The sequence below is a fragment of the Sorex araneus genome, chromosome 4 (assembly GCF_027595985.1).
Source record: "Sorex araneus isolate mSorAra2 chromosome 4, mSorAra2.pri, whole genome shotgun sequence".
NCBI lineage: Eukaryota > Metazoa > Chordata > Mammalia > Eulipotyphla > Soricidae > Sorex > Sorex araneus.
In genome coordinates this window covers 211,711,076-211,729,010 of record NC_073305.1, presented here as the reverse complement: position 1 = coordinate 211,729,010, position 17,935 = coordinate 211,711,076, and the positions used below count along the sequence as shown (strand labels likewise).

The window sequence follows — 17,935 nt, the reverse complement described above, 5'->3', positions numbered from 1 at the left end:
TGAGTTCAGAGAGGTGAAGAAACTGGTGAGGACACACCCAGAGGGCAAGCAACACAGCAAGGACTGGGTCTCTCCACCGCCTCTCTCCCCAGCCCGCAGTTAAGAGCAGGCAAAGACAGCCCTGGACATTGAGTTTGCTGGCGGCATCTGTGGCTCAGCCAGGAAAGGTTGGTGGAGAAGTCAACTGGATCAAGTCTGGACATATCTGTGGAGTGAGAAGGGGAGGGAAGAGAGAGCGAGGGGTCCTGATCAGCTGCACCATTATGGACCCCAGTGAGGGTCTCCAGTCTGGAACCCTGTCACAGCCCAGGTTCTCAGCTGAAGGCCTCCCAGTCAGTGCCCTCTGCTCTCTCGTTGCAGGGTAAGGTGCTAGACTTGCATGTGGCTGGCCTGGAGAAGGGAAGGGGTGGGGAAGGGAGGGGAGAGGATGCAAGAGGAAGGGAAAGGAGAAGAAAACTGGGTCCAGAGAAGCCGTCAGAGATCTGCCCTGCAGAGTCCTTGCAGATCTGTTTTACACTGTCTTTGCTTGGTTCCTGTTGTTGTTTTCCGTGTGTGTGTGTGTGTGTGTGTGTGTGTGTGTGTGTGCATGTGTTGGGGGTATGGGTTGGACACAAATACACAGGGGATCAAACTGGAGTCAGCTGTGCACAAGGCAAGCACTCTAACTTCTCTGCTATCTCTCTGGTCCCATTTGTTTGCTTCACTTCTTTGTAGGGGTGGGCAGGTGCTCCCGAGTGAGTGCTTTAGGGGACACTGGGGCCACTCCTGGTGAGAGTCAGCCAATCAGGCCGGGGTTCAGTGTAAGACCCGAGGACGCAGTGCTCCTTGGATACTGTCGGTAGTGCTCAGGGGCCTTCAACGCTATACCTGGTGATGCTCCGGCAGGGGAGCGGGAGGGTGTCGGGAACTAACCTGGGTCGGGCATGTGCAAGGCCTGTGCGCTAACCCATGTACTGTCTCAAAGACCTGCTTACTTTCACACCAACTGCAGCTTCTGTTTCCCTTCAGGCTGTCAACGCGAGCGTGGCCATCTGAGCAATGCTGTATCACTGTAGCACTGTCATCCCGTTGCTCACTGATTTGCTTGAGCGGGCACCAGTAACATCTCCATGTGAGACTTGTTGTTACTGTTTTTGGCATATCGAATACGCCATGGGTTAACTTGCCAGGCTCTGCCATATGGGTGAGATATTCAGAGCTTGCTGGGCTCTCCAAGAGGGGCGGAGGAATCGAACCCGGGTCAGCTGCTTGCAAGGCAAACGCCCTACCCGCTGTGCTATTGCTCCAGCCCCTGAGCAATGCTATACTCTTTTTTTTTTTTGGTAAAATATGACTTTTTTTTTTAACTTTTCCGGTCACACCTGGGGACGCTCAGGGCTTACTCCTGGCTCTGCACTCAGGAGTCACTCCTGGCAGTGCTTGGGGGATCATATGGGATGCCGAGGATCGAACCTGGGTTGGCCACATGCAAGGCAAATGCCCCCTACCCACTGTGCTATTGCTCCAGCCCCAACATAGTGCTTTACGTGGGGGTGGAGATAGAAAGAACATTTTCAATGGGAAAGGGACTGTTTCCTTTCTTCCATCTTTCTTGGGAGGGGGGGTGGTTTGGGCCACATAGGAGGGCTTATTCCTGGCACTGTGCTCAGGGAGCACTCCTGGCAGCATCCTGGGGAGACCCTATGCGGCGCTGGGAACTGGACCAAGATGGGTAGCCTGCAACAGAGGCGCCTTAATCCCTGTACTAGCTGTCTGGCTCCGAGGCACTCTTTCCGAAAGCCCAGCTCAATTACCCAGTAAGTGGGAAGACATCAAATGCAAAGCCACAGCAGAAGCACCTGATGCTCTCGAAAAATCTGCCTGGTCCCCGCACTCTGCACTCAGGCGGCCTGGGTTCCCTTCCCCCCTTCGCCCCACTCCTCACATCACCTTCCGGACGATCCCCAGGGGCCGGCTGTTCAGGGGGATGCCCTGACTCTGGCATGAGCATCAGCCCTTCCTGGAAGCGTCAGTCTGGACGAAGCAACTCCTGGGTTCGGCCCAGGCCTCTCCGAAAGGACCCCAGGCCCTGCGGGAAGAGAGCTGTCCCCATGCTGTCCGGGACGGGCTCTGAAATGCGCAGAAATCCACTCTGCCGGGGAAATTGCTCATCGGAGCCGAAGCTAAACGCAGCTGACCTGGAACAGATGCTCCTTCACGGCCCACTTGGAGCCCCCAGGCCCAGCGGGCGGGGCTGCGAATGGGGAGGCGCTTGAGCCGGCGTCCAGCGACCATGCGCCTGCACCACGCATGCCCAGAGCTTCCTCTTTGCTTCGCTTGTTTCATGCTCTCAAAAACCGTGGCCAATGAGTATTTTTGTTTTGTTTTGTTTTGTTTTGTTTTGGGCCACACTACACCCAGCGATGCCCACGGCTCGCCCCTGGCTCTGAGTTTAGGGATCACTCCTGATGGGGCTCAGGGGACCAGATGGGATGCTGGGGATCAAACCTGGGACTCCTGCGTGCAAATCAAGGGTTGGCCTGGGGATTGAACTTGGGTCAGCGGTGTCCAGAGTATCTGCTGTACCAGTTTTCTGGCCCTATCTCCCATTTTAAAGATTAAAAACATAAGCCAAATTCATTTTTGTATATAAAAATGATATACAGTAGAAGAGTAATATCCATGGCCAGGGAAAACAGGGGTTAGGAGCACTGGTCAATGGTTGGAACTAACCACAAGTGTGTGTGGGGCTGAGGGTAGGTAAGACGGAGAAGGGACCAGTATGACAATGATAGCTGGGAATGATCACGCTGGACAAGATCTGAGGGTTAAAAGTAGGTAGCACTGTTGTCCCATTGTTCACTGATTTGCTCAAGTGGGCACCAGTAACGTGAGACTTATTATTACTGTTTTTGGCATATCGATTATACCACGGGTAGCTTGCCAGGCTCTGCCATGCGGGCGGGATACTCTCAGTAGCTTGCCGGGTTCTCCAAGAGGGACAGAAGAATCAAACCTGGGTTGGCCACGTGCAAGGCAAACGCCCTACCCGCTATGCAATTGCTCCAGTCCAGAAGTAGGTAAAAGTAGGTAAAGGGATAATGCATTAATAATCTTTCTGTATCAATATTACAAACCAGAGCGCCCAAAAGGAGAGAGAGAGAGAGAGAGAGAGAGAGAGAGAGAGAGAGAGAGAGAGAGAGAGAGGAGAGGAGAGAGAAGAAAAATGCCTGCCTCGGGGGGTGGGGCATGATGGGAGGGAACCTGGGGACACTGGTGCTGGGAAATGTGCACTGGTGGAGGGGTGGGTGTTGGAATACTGTATGACTGAAATCTAACATGTCAGTGTCTGTCTCACAGTGATTCAATAAACAAGTAAAATATATCTATGTATAAGCCCAGCGCATGGCAGAGCCTGGCAAGCTACCCGTGCATATTGGATATGCCAAAAACAGTACCAATAAGGCTCTCAATAAGAGACGTTACTGGTGCCCGCTCGAACAAATCGATGAGCAACGGGATGACAGATATAAGCCCAGAGTTTCAGAGGAAGTTGCTCCAGGAGCTGAGGGGTAGTACCCAGTGGGGGTTTCACTGCTGGGGTTTCACTCTGGCCACCCTGCAGCCCCTGATGGGTGCAGCTCCCTAGGGCACTGGGCACTGGAGGGGTGCCCCGAGGAACCCCAGCACTGCAGGAACTGAACAGCACGGCATGGTCAGCCTAGTGGGCCAAGACCAGCAGCGGGGTCCCAGGTCTCTCTGAGCACAGCTTGGGGGCACCCCTCAATAAAGACCAGGCGCCTAGGAAGTGCAAGGGTCAAGATTTGCAAAGAATCTCACCTCCCTCTGCCCCCTCTCTTACTAAATTCCTGTCACAGGGGTTTAAACTCAAATGCCCAAAGCTGCCCTGCCGTGGCACCTAGGACAGCCCAGGCTCTGCGGCCAGGGATTTACCTGCATCGACTCAGTCACTGACCAAAGGACTCTCCCCTGACCCCCTCATCGCCTCCCCCCAGCCCACCCCCGACAGAGGGGGCCGAGTGACTTCCCTGCCGTCTCCGGGCAAAAGGCTGCGACTGGGATTTGAATCTTGCCGGGCCCTTTTTCCAAGTCCAAAAGGGCTTGTCCCCTGGATCAAAGGGACACTGGCCCCCGACCCAGCTCCTGAACGCTCGGCGGGAAGGGACGGGCACAGCGGGATCAGGGCTCTCCCCCTGCGCCCGAAGCTCCGGGTCTCCCCTGAGCAGCGGGTTTCCTGCTCCTTTTCCCTATGTCTCTCTGCTTCTCGACTTGCTTTTTCAACCTGGCATCTCTCCTGGACACATTTTCTTCCTCTCTTTCCTCTCCCCTCATGTCTTTCTATGTCAATTTCATTCAATAAAATCCATCTTGCTTCACCAAAAAAAAAAAAAATTAAATTAAATTAAATAAACAAAGAATCAGCATTTATTTTGCTTTTTGGGTCACACCCGGTGATGCACAGGGGTTACTCCTGACTTTGCACTCAGAAATTACTCCCGGCAGTGCTCAGGGGACCATATGGGATGCTGGGAATTGAACCTGGGGCCGGCCGCATGCAAGGCAAACGCCCTACCTGCTGTGCTATCACTCGAGCCCTGTGGGTTTTTTTTTCTTTTTTTTTTTTAGGATCAGCATTTTCATGGGCAACGGCAAACAGATGTTTCTGGTTCTGGGTGATTCCCTGAACATTGCTCAACTACCAGCTCGGGGAAGAGCCTTCTCCATATTCGGCCCAGAGCTCCAGGCCCCAACCCTGTGGCCTTTTCTCTGAATAAATCTCGGGTTTTCCTGACTGGAGTGATATAGCACAGTGGGTAGGGCGTTTGCCTTGCACGTGGCCGACCTGGGTTTGATTCCTCCATCCCTCTCGGATAGCCCGGCAAGCTACCGAGAGTATCCCGCCCGCACGGCAGAGCCTGGCAAGCTCCCTGTGGTGTATTCGATATGCCAAAAACAGTAACAACAAGTCCCACCATGGAGACGTTACTGGTGCTGGCTTGAGCAAATTGATGAACGCCGGACGACGGTGCGACAGTGCGACAGTGCCTCATTCCCCGCCTCTCCCCTACCGATTATCCCCTGGAAACGGATTTCAGCCAAGTCGCACAGAGACGATTACCAGCTCCCTGTCTTCCCGGGGAGATCTGCGTCCCGAGCAGAGCTCAGACCCACGCTTGGCCTCCTTTACGGCGGACGCGGCCACAGCACAGGCGCTCCTGGACGGAGAGAGCCACTATCCCTGCTCTCGCGGGGGCTGGGGGAGGCACTGGACATCTGCCGCCTTCCCAAGGCTTGTGCAGACACAGCAGTGGTGCGGTGGGGGGCTGGAGGGCTGCTGTACTGGGCCCCTCGGGATGTGACTGCACTTCTCCTCAAGGCAGTTTCCTTGGACCCGGAGGAGGATTTCAAGGCACTGGTTTAAGTGAAAAGCTGCCAGTTTGGAGTTATATGGGTGTGTGTGTGTGTGTGTGTGTGTGTGCGCGCGCGCGCGTGTGCGTGTATGAGGGGAAGGGCGGGAGGCTGGTGCTCCAAGCAGTGCTCAGGAGACCCAGAATCCATCCGGTAATTCTCAGTCAACCAGGCCTAAGTGTTCAGCGCATGGGTTCGAGGACATGTTGCTGCTCCAGCCCTGTGGTGTCAGGGATACCTAGCCCTGACAGTGCTGGGGCACCTCCAGGGTTTGAACTGGGAAGGCTGAGGGGACCCCGAGGTGCCGGGAGTGGACCCCCGGCCGGGCGTGCGCCCTCCCTGCTATGCTCTCTCCCAGCCCCCGCCTGAACGTCCTCATCAAGGCGACCTTTGCACCTTCCCAGCGACGGCTTTAGGTCAGAGGGGCCAACCAGCTGCTTTGGGGGGTTGGGAGTGCTCCAAAGCGATGCTCAGGGGACCCAGGGCCACTCTCCGCGATTTGCAGCCACCTGCACTGGACAGTTCAACGCAAAGGCCCGAGGATGAGGTACTGCTGGGTGTCCTGGGGCACACGGAGGCCGGGACCCAGCCGGGGCCTGGCACTGCTAACCCCCTGGCCCCCGGAGCAGCGCCCCGGTAGGCAGAGGTTTCCAAGCCACGTGGGGACTTTCGAGATAAAGACGCCTGGACTGAATCCCAGGAATGTGGAGCACATTCAGAAACGGCCCTTCCAGCTCTCCAGGGCCAGCCAAAGCTCGGCCGGCCCCGTGAGGACCAGAATCTCCCGCAGTGCCCCCGAGCATGTCTGGCTCCTCTTAAGGTGCAAATGAAGTCAATGAAGTCAGCCAGGGCTGCAGGCGCCCTCAACTCCCCGCAAACGTCACCTGTCCTCAGCTCCCCCAGGGCTTGCACGGCTGTGCAGGGGGAGAGCCAGGCGTGGGCCGGGGGATTTAGGTCAGGGTCACTGAGTGTGGGGGAGCGTATTCCCCAGGTCCCCTACAGCAACGCTCGGTGTGACGCTCTCAGCACACGGGTTGAGGCTGAGCATTGGCAGGACGCCGGCCACAGGGCAGGGGAGGATGCCCGCCCTCGGACTGTCCTTGCAGACCTGCTGCCCAGCGCCCAGGCTCTCGGGCAAAGCCTCGGGTACACTCCATGGAGGCCTTAGACATCCTCCTGAGCTGGGCGCGCACAGCCTGGAGCCCAGCCGGCTCCATGCGGGCTGCAATCCGGCCTCTCGGCTGCTTTGTGCGGATGCGGATGGGAAGCCGACCCCTCTGCCCGGGGAAGGTTCGGGCCGGGTTTATGCACGCAGGAGGCCTCAGGGTCTGGTGCAGTCCCCCTCCCTCCCGGCTCGCCCGGACCTCAGGGGGCGGCTCTGCACGGGCACCTGCTCACTCACCCCTTTGCAGATGGCCACGGCCTCCTTGGACATGGACTTGGGGTACGCCACGTTGTGCTCCATGATGGACTGGAAGAGTTCGTCCTCGTCTTCCCCTTCGAACGGCGCCTGTGAAACAGAGGAGGGTGGAAGACAAAGGGGTCCTGCCTGAGCCCCCACCCCCACTCCCCCAGCCCCCACCGCAAATCCCCAGCCCCCACTTCCCCCCGTTGCAGGGTCCACAGAGAAGCCACGCCCAGGGCTTCCGAGAAGAAGATCAGGAACAAAGGTTCATTGCTCAGGGCAGCCCCCCCCCACACACACACACTGGCACTTGGGCGGGTTCAGATGTTCGAGCTGACACGTTCGTTCCAAGAAGCCCGGCGGGGCAGAGGGGAGGACTCTCCCGGCAAGTGGCCTCCAATTACCTGGCCGGCCAGCATCTCGTACAGCAGGACTCCAAAGGCCCACCAGTCCACAGACTTCCCGTAGGGCTGGTACGCAATGATCTGGAAAGCAGAAGGCTGCCATCAGCGGGACCCCACACGCCACTCGGTGCCCGGAGGAAGGAGTGTTCCTCCCCGGCCTGGCGCCCACGGTGGGGCAAGACCCAGGTGGCAGCCCAGTTGCAGGCCAGTGAAAGACCTGGACGCCTGTGGACTGCAGCTCCATGCTTCCCCTACGTGCTGGACGGTCTTCCCCAAAGGACCTGGGGATGGGGACCTACATTTTTTTTTTATTATTTAAATTTATTTATTTTTTAATTAGTGAGTCACAGTGAGGGTACAGTTACAGATTCACACATTTTCGTGCTTGTTTTTCCCTCATGCAATGTTTGAGAGCCCATCCCTCCACCAGTGTCCATTCTCCACCACCAATAAACCCAGTATCCCTCCCACCCCACCCCACCCCCAATCCCATCCCCCCACCCCACCCCGCCTCTGTGGCGGGGCATTCCAATTTGATATCTCTCTTCCCTTTTGGGTGTTGTGGTTCCAAATTGGGGTATTGAGGGGACCTACATTTGAAGCTCACGTGGCCTTCTCTTTTTCTCTTCTCTTTACTGTTAGCTTTGGGGGCCACACCCGGCGATGCTCAGGTGTCATTCCTGGCTCTGCACTCAGGAATTACTCCTGGTGGGGCTCAGGGGACCCTATGGGAAGCCGGGGATCGAACCCGGGTTGGCCACGTGCAAGGCAAATGCTTTCCCCGCTGTGCTATCACTCCAGCCCCTCATGTGGCCTTTGCGATGCTGGTCTTCATTCGAACTCAGCGAGGGAGGCCTCTGGAGGAAGAAAAGCTGCCTGATTCTCACTGTACCAGTCCTAACAGTCACAAAACAACACGGACCCGCTTAGCACTGCATGGACGAAGGTTGGGGTAGGCCAGCCCATACCGCTGATGTTCTTTCATCACAAGGAAGACAATTTAGGTAGTGACTGATGCATTCCCATGCATGATGACTTATTTAGAAATGTGGCTAGGGAGCTAGGGATAAGAGAATGCAACTAAAACCACCCATGATTCTTTCTCAAGAGAAAAACGATGGTGACGATCTAGGTAATCTTCTCCTAGAATTTTTTTTCTATCGTTTCATATTATTTCCACTTGTGGGGGCCAGAGAGATAGTAGAGTGGGTAGGGCACTTGACTTGTATGCAGCCAACCTGGATTCGATCCCCAGCCCCCCCCCACCCCCGTATGGTCTCCTGAGCCCTACCAAGAGTGACCCCTAAGCCAGGAGTAAGCCTCAAGCACCACAAGGTGGGACCAAAAATATCCCCACAAAAACTACCAAAAGAGGAGAGAGAGAGAGAGAGAGAGAGAGAGAGAGAGAGAGAGAGAGAGAGAGAGAGAGAGAGAGAGAGAGAGAGAGAGGAAGGGAGGGAGGGAGGGAGGGAGGGAGGGAGAGAGAGAAAGAGGGAGAGAGAGAGAAAGAGAGAGAGAGAAGAAAAGGGGGTTGGGTCAGCAGGAGGGATGGGGGGACATCGTGGGAAATGTACACTGGTGCAGGGATGGGTGTTGGAACATTGTATAACTGAAACCTGACCATAAAAGCTTTGTAACTATATCTCAGGGTGATTCAATTAAAAAAATTAAAAACACCAAAAAGCCCAAACCAAAAAAAAACACATTAACTCCACCTATATGTATGAATTTTACTGATATTCCTTTATATGTGGGCCTTTAATGAAGCATTTTATTCATGCAAATTTTCCCTGCTAACACTTGCACCCTAGCCCCTCTGTTTCTAACCTCTGCATCGCGTTTCACCAGTACCCCAAAGTCTATTTTATCGATTCCCCAGGAACAGCGTTTCTTTGGAGATGACAACATGGATCCATGTCACCAGGTGCCTGGACACTCAGCGGCTGATGTCCTGAGGACGCATTCCGGGACGTGGAACTGATGGGTTACCGGGTACGGGAGACAGAAAGAACTGCATGGCTGAGCCCAGGTTTTCCACATCCTTCCGGATACCACACGGAAAAGCAAGAGGCTCAAAGGTGCCAGAGCCCGAGGATCTGACAGCCTAGACTTGAATCCTGCCTCAGTTTCCCAGGGAGGGAAATACAAGCCTCAAAATGTTAGCCAGGGTGCAAAGACACAGTCCAGCCGGCAGGTGTTTGCCTCGCATGAGGGAGACTCAAATTCCATCCCTGGCACCATACATGGTTCTCCGAGGCAGGCGTGACCCCTGAGCACCGAGCCGGGAGTAAGCCCTGACCACCAACTTCCCCCACACCCCGCCGCCCTGAAAATAACCTCATTATTGAGTCATAGAAAATTCCGTGTTTTGGGACAGCTTGTCCTGTTCCGTGCCAGTGTCTGCACAGACCCAGCTGTGGTGCCCCGAAGGGCCGGGTACTGAGCTGCCTCTCCCCGGGAGGAGAACTCACAGCCGGGAAGGCAGAGAGCGCTCTCAGCCGACACTTCTCCTTGAAAGTGTTTTCACAGTTTTAAAGTACTTCATGTCTTCTTTGATCCTCCTGACAGCCTAACAAGTTAATCCTTCGACAAAAGGAAAACAGAGCCTGCAGAGATGAGAGCAGGGGCCCCCGGGGCTGGGCTGGCAGCCTGGCCGAGCCCCAAGGACAGTCTGGTCAGAGGCCCCGTTCTCCCCTCAGGGGTCCGAGGAGGAAACAGCGCTGATGGACTCCGGCCAAGCCCAGACACACTTCCCACCCTGCAGGTTCTGACAGGACCGGGCCGGACTGGGCTGGTCTGAAGGGAGGCTGGACGTGTTCCAAGCAGCACTCGGAGGGACTGACCAAGGCGAAGCAGGGGCCAGAACCAGACCCCGGGGACCAGCTCAGGGCAGAGCCAGAGACTGTGGGCTGTATCCTGACTCAGGGGCAAAATGAGCAGGAGCCCAGATGTGCGTCAGAAGGGCCCCCCCCGAGTCCTAACAAAGGACTTTTTTTTTTCTAATAAAGGATTACTCTATTTTTTTTTATTTTTAATTTTTTAAAATGAGTCATCGTGAGATACAGTTACAAAGCTTTCCTGATCGCCATTAAGTCATACAATGTTAACACCCATCCCTCCGCCAGTGCACATTTCCCATCACCAACATTCCCCATATCCCTTCTGCCACCCCCCCCACCAGTCTGCCGGTATGGCAAGCACCTCTCTCTCCCTTCCCCCCCCTCTCTCCTCTCTCCCTCTCTTCTCTCTCCTTTTGGGCATTATGGTTTGCAGTACAGATACTGAGAGGCCATCATGTTTGGTCCTTGACCCACTCTCAGCACATGTCTCCCATCCCGAGTGATCCCTTCCAACCATCCTTGTCACAGTGGTCCCTTCTCTATCCCAACTGCCCTCTCCTCCATCCCTTGAGGCAGGCTTTTAGCCATATAGCAATCCCCTTGGCCCTTGTTTCTACTGTCCATACAAACATAGTATGAGTATGTTAGTCTCATACTATGTTTCTTTATATCCCACGAATGAGTGCAGTCCTTCTATGTCTGTCCCTCTCCATCTGACTCATTTCACTCAGCAACGATACTCTCCATGTCCATCCACTTACAAGCGAATTTCATGACTTCATTTCTAACAGCTGTATAGTATTCCATTGTGTAGATGTACCATAGTTTCTTTAACGAGTCGTTTGTTCTCGGGCATTCTGGTTGTTTCAAAATTCTGACTACTGTGATCAAGGACTACTAAAAAAAAAGACCACCTCCAGCAGTCCTGAAGGCTGGGGGTAGTGAGATGCGGTGGGGGGGGGGTGCTGGAGTCCTTCCTGGCAGAGCTCAGCCACCAGAGTGGACCAGATGTTAAGTTCAGTACTTGGGTCCAGGGTACTGGGAGGGGAACCCAGGGCTCCCTTTGTGGTGCTCAGGGGCCCCACTCAGTACTGGGGATCAAACTCCAGGTTAGCAGGGGGAAGGGTGACTTTTTATTAGTGGGGCAGGAGAGTCGGGTCAGACCATCCCAGTGCTCGGGGGGCCATTCTTGGTTTTGTCATGCTCAGAAGAGACCCCAGGCTGTGCTCAGAACCCTATGTGGGGTTGGTGGCACGCAAGACAAGGGCCTTGACCCCTGTCCAATTTCTCTAGCCCCACAGATGGCTTTTTTAAATCATTCAGACCACAGACAAATTCATTTCCCTCGTGGGGGAAATTTAAATACTAGATAGACCGAGCTAAATTTCTCTTCACCGTGCCATTCTCCTTAGAGGTACTCATGTTCTAAAATCCGTATGTAATCCTCCTGGTGTTGGGATTTCACAGGCAGATACGCTTCCTGCGAGAACCCCGGGCCAGCTTCGTGGAGTCTCATTTCCCATTCATGATCTCCTCTCGCGTTTATCATGACTGTGCGTTTCTTGGCAGCCTGTCGCGAAGGCCTTTCCACAGAAGCATTGCCCTCAGGAGTCCCTGCCACACACAGCCCGAGCCCCCTCAGTGCCCCGTTGGCGGACACTCACCCCACACACAGACATCCTGCCGTCTCTGTCAGGGCTGCGTCCTGACAGCAGGCCACGTAAGCACGCCAGCACCGGCTTGTCGGCAGCCACGTGACTGTCTCCGACTTCCCACTACTGAAACTTTGTGTGGTTGGGGCTGGAGCGATAGCACAGCGGGGAGGGCATTTGCCTTGCATGCGGCCGACCCGGGTTCAATTCCCAGCATCCCATAGGGTCCCCTGAGCACTGCCGGGAGTCATTCCTGACTGCATGAGTCAGGAGTAATCCCTGTGCATCGCTGGGTGTGACCCAAAAAGCAAAAACAAAAACAAAACTTGTGTGGCAAGGAAGGACTTGTGTTTCTGTGTGTGCACCTCTGGGTCTTGCCAATCAGCCTCTGAGAGGCTTGAGTGACGGGGACCCAGGTTTTAAATGACAGGATAACCCTCTCCCCTCCCCCAGCCTCCCCACCCCGACCCTCCACCCCGGCTCCACCTCCAGGGACATCCAGAAAAGAGAAATCCTGGAACATCCCCAAACCACGCCTTCAGATTCCTTCCTTTAGAAAGTCCCGGAACACACTGCCTCATGAGGCAACGTGGGGACCCCTGGGGGCAGCGGCCCTGCCACTGCCAACCTCCTCAGTGAGTTGGACGGTGTCGCTGCCGTTCATCTCACTGACAGCCGAGTCCAGGAAGGAAAATACCTTCTCCCGGGCTCAGCCCAGCACCTGCAACACCTTCTAATCCACAGACCCTATGTCATACATCAGCCTTGGGGACATCTCCCACCTCTCCACCCTCTCCTACAAACATGTCCACGTCCTTCTTGGGGGCTACCAGGTGGCCCTAGATCACAGTGATCTGACACAGAAGGTCCCCCCAGGGGTCCTGACTGGTTCTTTTTTTTTTTTTCTTTTTGGGTCACACCTGGAGATGCACAGGGGTTACTCCTGGCTCATGTATTCAGGAATGACTCCTGGCAGTGCTCAGGGGACCCTATGGGATGCTGGGAACTGAACCCGGGTCGGCTGCATGCAAGGCAAACGTCCTACCCACTGTGCTATCACTCCAGCCCCTCCCCCCCCGACTGGTTCTTTTGAGTTTTAGTTAAACCTTCTCCCAAACCACAATGCCTTTTCGACCTGACCCTCTGGACTCGGGGGAAGCTGATGAGCAGGTATGATCTCCAAGGAACACTTTTGAGAAGACCGTGACGGGATTGCCAAGACCTCCCCACCCCCCCACACACACCATCCCCCCTCCCCGACCTTGGCCAGTTCTGACCAAAACGTGGCCTTGCATCAGCCCCTCCCCGCCCCCGCGCTCACCTCGGGGGCTATGTAGTCGGGGGTACCGCAGAATGTCTTGGTGGTCACCCCGTCCCAGATGTTCTCTTTGCACATGCCGAAGTCGGCGATCTTGATGTGGCCCTCCGAGTCCAGCATCACGTTGTCAAGTTTGAGGTCGCTGTGGGAACAGAATCGGGGGAGTTGGTTCAAGGCAGCGTGTGGACAGCGGCAGGTCAGTGAGGTGCTCTGAGGGTCCTGGTGGGAAGAGCCTCACCCCCTTTGCTAGCTGAAGTCATGCTCAGGAGCGGGGAAGGGACCCCAGCCTCTGCGCTTGCCTTGTCTACAGATCCAAGCGTCTCACAAGGAGACGGCAGCTGTGGGAGCCCTCATGGACAGCTAGTAAAATGCAGGGTCCACTGAGGCTTCCTTTGTCTCGGGGAGTTTGGGGAGGCCTTCTCAGCACTGCTTAGGGACTCAGGAGCCCCTCCCTGCAAATCTCAGCTTTCTGGAGATTGCCCAGCCCCCTCCCCCGCCACACTCACCCGGAACCACTCCCAACTAGGATCATTCACAATTCCACAGTCACTGTGTCCTTCTGATTCAAGGGCTTGGGTGACAGGGATGGGTACTGAGCATTCTAGATGCCGGAGGGGTGATCGTACCTGGCTTTACCATTTTGTATGGGAGGAGATGAATTCTGTTCCCCCCATATAAATTCAGTTCGGTAATACTTCAGTAGCTTGAGTGACTAAAGTTCCCTCAACACACACACATACACACACACACACACACAAACACACACACACAGAGGAATTGTGGAGGAAGAAATGAGAGGAAACAGTTCAGCTTGGCCCCAGTACTTGCAATATGGTTCTTTGCATTTTCTGAGGAGGGTCACTGCCCCTCATCCAATCCCAGACCCCAGTCCCGGTCCCTGTGAGCTCTGAATCCCAGCCCAGTTGATAGGAACTACTCAAATGACTTGTTTCCTCTCCCAGCACTGATTTTTTTTTTCTCAATAATCTTGAAGTCCAGTGCTGAATCTCAGTCACCTTGAGTGATGAAGTTCCTTCTACATGGAGGCCTGCCTGCAGGAGTTAGGTCTAAATGTCAGCACAGAAGGCAGAACTCATGGGGGCTAGAGCCATGCCAGGTACTATGACTAGACCGCATGGGGGCCACTAGTAAGTTCAGCCAGTGGGGGGCTTGCCTTGCCTGTGGCTGACCTGGGTTTGATCCCCGACACACCGTATGGCTCCCCCAACCAAACACTATCAGGAGTGATCCCTGAGCACAGAGCCAGGAGCAAGCCCTGAGCACTGCCAAGTGTGGCCCCCAAACCAAAATCATGGCAAGGGCCCCATGAGCCCACTTTCTTGGGTTGTGTCCCACTGAAGTCAATGGCTTGAATGCCGAGGTCAATGGCAGCATTCAGGAGAGAAATAGTTGATGTGTGTGTGTGTGTGTGTGTGTTGTATGTGTTGGCCGGTCAGTCGGTCAGTCTGTGTGTGTGTATGTTGGTCAGTTGGTCAGTCTGTGTGTGTGTATGTTGGTCAGTTGGTCAGTCTGTGTGTGTGTATGTTGGTCAGTCAGTCTGTGTGTGTGTTGGTCAGTTAGTCAGTCAGTCTGTGTGTATGTTGGTCGGTCAGTTGGTCAGTCTGTGTGTGTATGTTGGTCAGTCATTCAGTCTGTGTATGTGTGTTGGTTGGTCTGTCGGTCAGTCTGTGTGTGTGTGTGTGTGTGTATGTGCGCATGCATACCTTTCAACACCAGAATTTCCATGGGCACCCCAAGATGCTCCCACTATGAAGTCAATGGCACAGTTTAGAGAGTGAGAGGGTCAGATCCTGGGTCAGACCGGCACTGAGGCAGGCCACTGAGGTTTAGCCCGGGCAACGGGGCAATGACCATGCTACTTAAGATCCTTTTCTGATCACCCTTCCTGTTCCCAGTTCCTTCCTGGGATACCCCAGATGCCAGATACACTCACTCCTCTCTCTGACCTCCTGTGCTCCACCTGGAGCAGATGCAGAGGGCGGGGGGCACGAGGCACCCACAGGAGCATGGTCTGTCCTACGCTGATTTCCTACTCCCACATGAGGGAGAGCAAAGAACATTCCCCACCCCCACCTCTCGCCCCGGGACCCCACAGGCTTCTGGCAAATGCACCCATCCTCCTCAGCCCAGCACCCACATCCTCAGCAGCGTGAACTGCCCCGGGACGCCCAGGACTAATCTTTACATCTTTCAGTCTCAGATGCTTCCGCTAGGACACCCCAAGTCTCCAGGCCCCAAGAAAGCCCCCGCTCATCAGAGAATGACAACCAGCCTTCAGCACCTCACAGGCCACAAACCCCTACCCTGGTTGATCGACGCAACACCCCCCCGCCCCCAACCTGGAGCCCCCACCCCTGCCACTACTTGGCCAAACTGTAGGATGCAAATATGCCTAATTAGACATATGCAAATATGCCTAATTTACATACATTGATTTTAATGTACCCACCCTGAGAACATAAGTTCCGTGAGGGGAGAACGGGTTTTGTCTTGCTTCCTTCGTGGTTACTTCCCCACGAGCACCTCACCCGTTACAGGTTTCTGATGAAGTGAAATGGCCTTTTCTGGCTCCTCGGGATCTCTGAGCTAGCCCCTTGCCTGTGCCAAGTGCCCTGGAAGCCTCTGCCCATCCCTCTTGTGTAACCGCTCCACCCCGGCCTGCACGCTCTCTGCCCTTTGCCTCTGAGGGGTGTAAGACTCTCCACTCTGGTCTCACTGACAAATAGCAGCCCCAGGCTCCAGCGTCTGCTCTGCATGAAACATAAAGTGGGATGACTCATACCGCTCTCATCATACACTTGTTCCTCCAAAAATGGGCAAATGCCAAGTCCTGAACTTCATCCCATCTTTCAGGGCCAGCTACGCAGAGATCCATTTCTAAATTACAGTTACACAGCAAAAAAAAAAAAAAAAAAAAAAAAAAACAACTAAAAAACCAAACAAACCCTAAACTAAACTGATTTGTTTCATCACATTCTGATCCATCCCATTCTGCCAGCTCAGATTCTTGGCTTGGTTTCCCTGTGCCCGCCCCCATCCATCCACTCCCACGTGGGGTCCACAGGTAAGAGAAAGACGTGCCAGTGACCCTCCCACTCCAAGACACTCTCGGGCTGCCGGCTCAGAACCATTTGTGTTGGCGGAGTCTGTGGAGATCTACCACCGGGCACAGCGGGTCCCAAGGATGCCAGGGCACTGGGCGATGCTGCCTGGCAGAGCCCATGCCCAAGTTAGTGCCAGAGGATCCCTCCCCCAGCAGAGAGTCTAATTTTAAAAGCAGTTAACGAAAGAGGCAGAGCGGGGAGGAGTGGAGGGAGCGGAGGGGACAGAGATCCCCGTTCTGTTCGCTTACCGGTAAATGATGCCTTTGCTCTGTAAGAAGAACAGCCCGATGGCGATCTCGGCGGCGTAAAACCTACGGTTCAGAAGACAAGAGAAGGAGTGAGGGAGAAACTCAAGACGGCACGTGTACGGCAACTCCCCGAATTCAACACCATCGTCACGGGGCCCCGCCTGGGTGGTTCGCCACACGTATCAATGAAGTGGGCATGGGAAAGAAGACGAAGGGTGCAGAGGTTGATGAGGCTGCATGAGGGACCAACTGGGAATGGGCAGTTGGGCAACCATCAAGGTTATGGAGAGGAAGTACGGGATACAATGAGTTGGGGATGGAAAACGGTAGATGATGCTAAAATACCTAACAACAGCTACTCTCGGCAGAGGGTCCACCAACCTAGCCCTGTTTTGGTTTTTATTTAGGGGGGGTTAAGGTGGGGGGGTTCATACCCAGTGAAGCTCAGGGGTTACTCCTTGCTCCGCACTCAGAAATCACTCCTGGCAGTGCTCGGGGGACCAGATGGGATGCCGGGGATTGAACCTGGGTCAGCTTCATGTAAGATAAGCACCCAGGCTGCTGTACGATCGCTCCAGCCCCAACCTCTCACAGTTCTAGGTAATGTGGCTGAACCCTAGCGTCAGTGGTACAAGTCCTATTTGTACTTCCTTCTTCCTTCAGTGAGGAAGCCGGGAAGTCATTTCTCCATGTCAGGAAATAACTTGGCCACCTTTTATGGGCAATGAACAGGCCCGGCCGGGCCGGAGAGCAGTCTCTTGTCTCAGGGGCAAGCTCTGAGGGAAGGTGGAGAGAAGGAGAGGGTTGGAGAGGATGAGAAAGTCCAGCTCCACCGCAAGCTCTGGGCAGGACTTTGGGGCCGAGGGACCTGCTAAGATGCCACTGTGTTGAGGATGACTAAGGCCTGGCAGGAATTAGATGGACGAAGTCCAGCTTGGTGGTCTCATTCGAATTATACCAAGGTCCATGAGATGATGTGAAAGAACAAGAACCCAAAAAGCTCTTGATGCCAGGAGACATACTGGGGGGGGGGGGGGAGGCGTAAGACCCAGGTTCTATCCCTCGCACCTCACCGCCTCCTGAGCATTACTAGGTGTAGCCCTGGAGGCTCCAGCCACCCCTGAGTGGCCCTGGTGGCCCTGGAACCACAGGGTCCAAGTAGCACTACACTATCAGGCCCTTGCATTAAGCTGCCCATCCAGCTGGGGCCAGTGCGACCCAGGGCCCCTGGACCATTGCTTAGGCTGTGGTGGCCCCACCTCCCATACACACACCATTTATTAGCTTATAAAATGCAAACCCCGCCAGAATCAAGGGCACAAGGCAGTGGCCGGGGAGGGGACAGGCTCGACTGAACAGAAGCCCGGAAGGTTCTGGGTGCGGGGGGCAGCAAGGCATTAGAAAAGTTCCTCAGAGGGGAGACCCGGCTAATTCCTGAAGCCTTGGCTTGATCCTGCCTGTCTCAGGAAGTCTAAGCCAGAGAGACACACGACGGGCTGATGTTTGGAGAGGAAGAGCCTCACTGCCTCGCTCT

At 54.9% G+C, this 17,935-nt stretch overlaps 1 protein-coding gene across 2 annotated transcripts in view; it reads right to left on the bottom strand.

The window, feature by feature from the left end:
• The window catches only part of PRKCB (protein kinase C beta), a 352,872-nt gene that overhangs the window by 31,259 nt on the left and 303,678 nt on the right, over positions 1 to 17,935 (bottom strand). For both annotated transcript variants that reach the window (XM_055136225.1, XM_055136226.1), the window contains exons 12-15: positions 16,402 to 16,464; positions 13,032 to 13,170; positions 7,219 to 7,299; positions 6,812 to 6,919 (exon numbers count right to left, since the gene is read on the bottom strand). In XM_055136225.1, the coding sequence (XP_054992200.1) occupies positions 6,812 to 6,919; positions 7,219 to 7,299; positions 13,032 to 13,170; positions 16,402 to 16,464 (391 nt within the window). The remainder of the gene's footprint in view (positions 1 to 6,811; positions 6,920 to 7,218; positions 7,300 to 13,031; positions 13,171 to 16,401; positions 16,465 to 17,935) is intronic.